This window comes from Penaeus monodon, chromosome 42 (genome assembly GCF_015228065.2).
Source record: "Penaeus monodon isolate SGIC_2016 chromosome 42, NSTDA_Pmon_1, whole genome shotgun sequence".
NCBI lineage: Eukaryota > Metazoa > Arthropoda > Malacostraca > Decapoda > Penaeidae > Penaeus > Penaeus monodon.
This window is the reverse complement of record NC_051427.1, coordinates 3627996-3632519: the sequence shown is the minus strand read 5'-3', so window position 1 is coordinate 3632519 and position 4524 is coordinate 3627996. Positions and strand designations below refer to the sequence as shown.

General features: G+C 41.2%; 1 protein-coding gene across 2 annotated transcripts in view; it reads left to right on the top strand.

Annotated features, from left to right (window-relative positions):
- LOC119599433 overlaps window positions 1-4260 on the top strand; it is a 4736-nt gene extending 476 nt beyond the window's left edge. The window contains exons 2-4 of one of the 2 annotated variants that reach the window (XR_005231070.1): window positions 2126-2966; window positions 3082-3627; window positions 3771-4260. Coding sequence is in view for 1 of the 2 variants with exons in the window: in XM_037949206.1 (XP_037805134.1) it covers window positions 2126-2966; window positions 3082-3532 (1292 nt within the window). In the remaining variant the exon portion in view is untranslated. Of the gene's footprint in view, window positions 1-2125; window positions 2967-3081 lie in introns of both variants that reach the window. The other variant, XM_037949206.1, reaches the window with a different exon arrangement.
- The last annotated feature ends 264 nt before the right edge of the window (window positions 4261-4524 follow it).

Here is a 4524-nt window from a genome sequence, read left to right as displayed (position 1 = left end):
AATTAGTTATGAAATGAAATTATTGTACAAAGTGCTTCCGATGGGATCTTTTCCAGCAATTCTACTGTAATCTCCGATTTTTTTTTTCTCTTTTTTTTTTCTTTTCTTTTCTTTTTTAGGCATTTAAGCAGTTCAGATTGTTTAATGGCAGTAAGAGCAAGTTTGTTTCTTGTGAACGAGATATATATTACGAAATATAAAGCAGCCCTATAGTTTTCATTTTCCTACGACAGATAAATAGTCAGCTTGTCCCTCACCACTGAAAAACGTAGCAATAGATAAACCAGAACTGTGCTAACGAAGTGAGTAAATTTGTCGAGTGTTTTTCGCTGTACCCGCGGTCGGCCACTACACGCAGACAGACTCATCCGCCACACCAGATCTCTCGGAAAGACTTAAAATAAAGACAAAGTGAAGGTTGTCTGAACCGGCGGAGACTTTATCATATCCATTACTGATAATCATTCACGTATAGTGACAGGAAATTGGAGAACTGTGCAGATCTATTAAAAATAAATCCAGTTTGTGCATTTTTTTTTTTTGGGGGGGGGGGGTTACAATAGCATTAACATGGTAGAGTGTTTGACCATTCACCCCTGTACCATAAGATGAATTAATATATAAAAGCTGGAAATTCACCCAGGACTCGTGCGTTCCCCCGCGGCGGTATGCACAAAAAGTCTCACTTTTCTTTGCAATCTCGTCTGTGATTTGCTCTGTGCCACATCCTAAAGCTAATGGAACAAACATTTACTTATAGACTCCATGAAGAAATTGAATGCAGTAATATGTTTAGCCACACACTGCAGTAAATCTTACTTATATTTTGAGAACCGTATTACATATATTGTATATTTATCTGTAATTCGGGCAATCGTAGGTTTTCTGTCATTGCATCATTGCATTGCGCCATTTGTACTTTCGAACTTAACCTTGTCGTTTTATCGTTACTTTATCAAATCGTATTGCAGCATTGCACTGAATTTTGCTATATCTCTTCATTTTTTTATTCTCGTTTGTGCGTTGCTTATCTTTTATTATTTTGCTTACGGTGTTTATTATTTGTTTATTCTTTTTTTCGGGTACTGAAATTCATGATCTTTTTTAGTTGAAGAATGCAATTTCATCGAATTATATTTGTTACTATAAATTCTTACTTTCATTGTTGTTATTTTTATTCCTGCGAAAATGACGAAATGATGTGATTCACTCGTGATTCATGTTTACAATGTTTATATTACTGCAAGGATTTTGTTGGATTCCATGTTGCTTGAATGGTGCCTGACTTGCAATTGGAGGCTTGAATGGTGCCTGACTTGCAATTGGAGGCTTGAATGGTGCCTGACTTGCAATTGGAGGCGATGCGTTATTACCTGCATTTAAGGGTTCATGTTTGAACATGTTATAACACGTTGGTACGAGAATGTTCAGGTGCATTGAAATCAAAATCCGTCCATATGATTTTTTAGTTATGGACTTTTTGAAGCCCCCTCGTAGAGAGAGATATAGCTATATTGATAGGTAGATGGATATGAAAAAATATGTTGATAGGGCGATATATATATATATATATATATATATATATATATATATATATATATATATATATTTATATTCATATAGATCCATATGTGTATATATGTGTGTATGTGTGTGTGTGTGTGTGTGTGTGTGTGTGTGTGTGTGTGTGTGTGTGTGTGTGTGTGTGTGTGTGTGTGTGTGTGTGTGTGTGTGTGTGTGTGTGTGTGTGTGTGTGTGTCTTTCTCTCTCTCTCTCTCTCTCTCTCTCTCTCTCTCTCTCTCTCTCTCTCTCTCTCTCTCTCTCTCTCTCTCTCTCTCTCTCATATATATATATATATATATATATATATATATATATATATATATATATATATATATATATATATATATATATATATATATATATATATAGTGTGTGTGTGTGTATATGTATATATATGAATATAAATATATATATGTATATATATATATAGATATAGATAGATAGATAGATAGATAGATAGATAGATAGATAGATATAAATGCACATACATGCACACGCGCGCACACACACACACATCTCTCCGTATGCATGTAGGCCTTAACCCCATGTATGTCCATTGCAGCTGACATGGCAGAGAAGCCGCAGGCAGAGAAGCCGCAGGCAGAGAAGCCGCAGGCAGAGAAGCCGCAGGACCTCATCAAGCAGCGGCACGTGGAGGCGACGCTGGCGAAGGACAAGGGTCCCGACGCCCGCCTCCTGTCCTGGGCCGTCAAGGACTTCACGCAGAAGGGCGACAACATGGCCACCTGCGTCACGAGCGTTGAGGTGACTTACTCGCTGGACGCCAAGGACCGCCACGCGTCCTACGTCGTCAAGCTGAATCCGCAGCGAAAAGTGGAAGCGATGGGCGACATGATAAGCGACATCCTGGAGAAGGAGATCAATTTCTACACGGACATTTTGCCGGATCTGAATTCCGCTTTGGGACGGGCGGGTTTGAGCGGACTGAGGGTCCCCACCTTCCACTTCGCGGAGAGCAACGTCGGCACCGAAATGATCTTCTTCGAGGACCTTCGCGCCCGAGGATTCAAGATGGCCGACCGGAAGCTGGGCCTGGACGCCGCGCACGCGAACCTCGTCTTCAAGGAGCTGGCAAGGCTTCACGCAGCTTCGGATGTCCTAAAGAGCAGGTATGGAGACCCGACCGACCGACACCCGCTCCTCAAGAAAGACTGGATGACAAGTACGGGAGACGAGCGAGAATTTCTACAGAAGTTAATGGCAAACAATCTGGATGGGGCAGTGAAGCTACTCAGCAAAATCGAAGGCTACGATAACATCATGCAATGGACCATTCGGAACCAGCAGAGGAACGTGGATTTATTCCAAGACCAACTAGCAGCGGAACCTCAGTTTCAGGTCATTTGTCACGGGGACTGCTGGAACAATAACTTTATGTTTAGGTAAGTCGGTCTTTTCTTTTCTTTCTGTTTTGTGTTCATGAAATCGTTTCTGAATGTACTTAGGGCTTGCCAGTGAGCAATGGTTGCACTCAAGGCGGCATTCTCGACCTCACAGGTATGACGACTCGGGAGCGCCCCTGGAGGTGATGCTGCTCGACCTGCAAGTCACCCGCTTCGCCTCGCTTGCCACTGACCTCAACTACTTCTGCTTCTCGAGCATAAACGGCTCGATTATCGGCAGCAGCGTGCAGGACTTCCTCGCGGCCTACCACACGTCCTTCAGCCAAGTGTCGGAGGCAGCCGGTCACCGCGTCCCGTTCAGCCTCGAGGACCTCAAACACGAGTTCCGAGACAAGCATATTTTCGGCCTCCTGATCAGCCTCATGGCCATCCCTTTTATCGTCATGAATTCGGACGATATCCCCGAAGCCGACGATTTCTTCAGTGCCGAAGGTAGTGAGGAATTTCAGCAGAAGATCTTGGATTCCCTGGACTCCAACCCCCTACTGCGACCGCGTTTCTTGTCCGTCCTCGACTACATGACCAAAGCCGGTGTCGTTGACTAAGTTCTGCGGGAAGGTCCGGTGTAGTCCGGGGTTGCAGGGAAACCCAAAGCCTACGGGCTTTGTGCAAGAACATAGCCTCTGTAAAACGAAGAATGGTGGGTCACACTCGCATGGATCGTTGTAATCGGTCAATAGTTACTCACGTGTTCTTTAAGATTCGAAACACAAGTCTCAGGGTTACAAAACACATGTCTACAGTCTTTGCAAATTGTTGATGGATGGAATTTTCTTTCCTTAGATAGCCGCGTAGTGTTTCGGTCTACTGAAGTTTTTCGTCAACGATGAACAAGTTTCACTGTTGCTGAAAAAGGCGTAAATTGGAAGAAGTTATTACAAAAGGCAAGATAATTACGTTTCAACTTCTCGCAATACTCAACGTGTACAAAGGCCTTCAGTTCAATGTTGTATCCCATTTGTACTGTGAACTTCTGTAAACGCTGTGTGAAAAAAATATTAGCATAAAATTAGTTATTAAGATGTTGACTGTATGTTTTCCTTACAATTATTCTCCACAATATATTTAGCTTTAGATCCTCCGTGGCTGTACATTTGACGATGTCTGTATCCAAAGACAATCACTGTAAATATTTATCTGATTTAGGGGCACAAACTAACCTGAGCACTGACATTTCCATGAATTCTGTCACTGTGAAGAATATTGACATTAGTGTTAAAAACGATGCAGAGCATAAGGACAATATCAATAAAATGATTTCAGTCTGCTGTAATTCCGCAATGTTAGTATCAAGATTCCTGTCTGACAGATTCCAAGAAATGTGCTGAAGAAAGGTAATCAGGTCTCGATATAAAGCCAAAATCTATAATGGCCATTTTTATCACAATAAATGCTAGAATATATATATATATATATATATATATATATATATATATATATATATATCGACTGTCTTCGAGTGACAATAAGTTTTTGTCTTTCTTACTTATATTTAAAAGTAGTATTTGCGTACACATTCAAATGGAATATATACTAT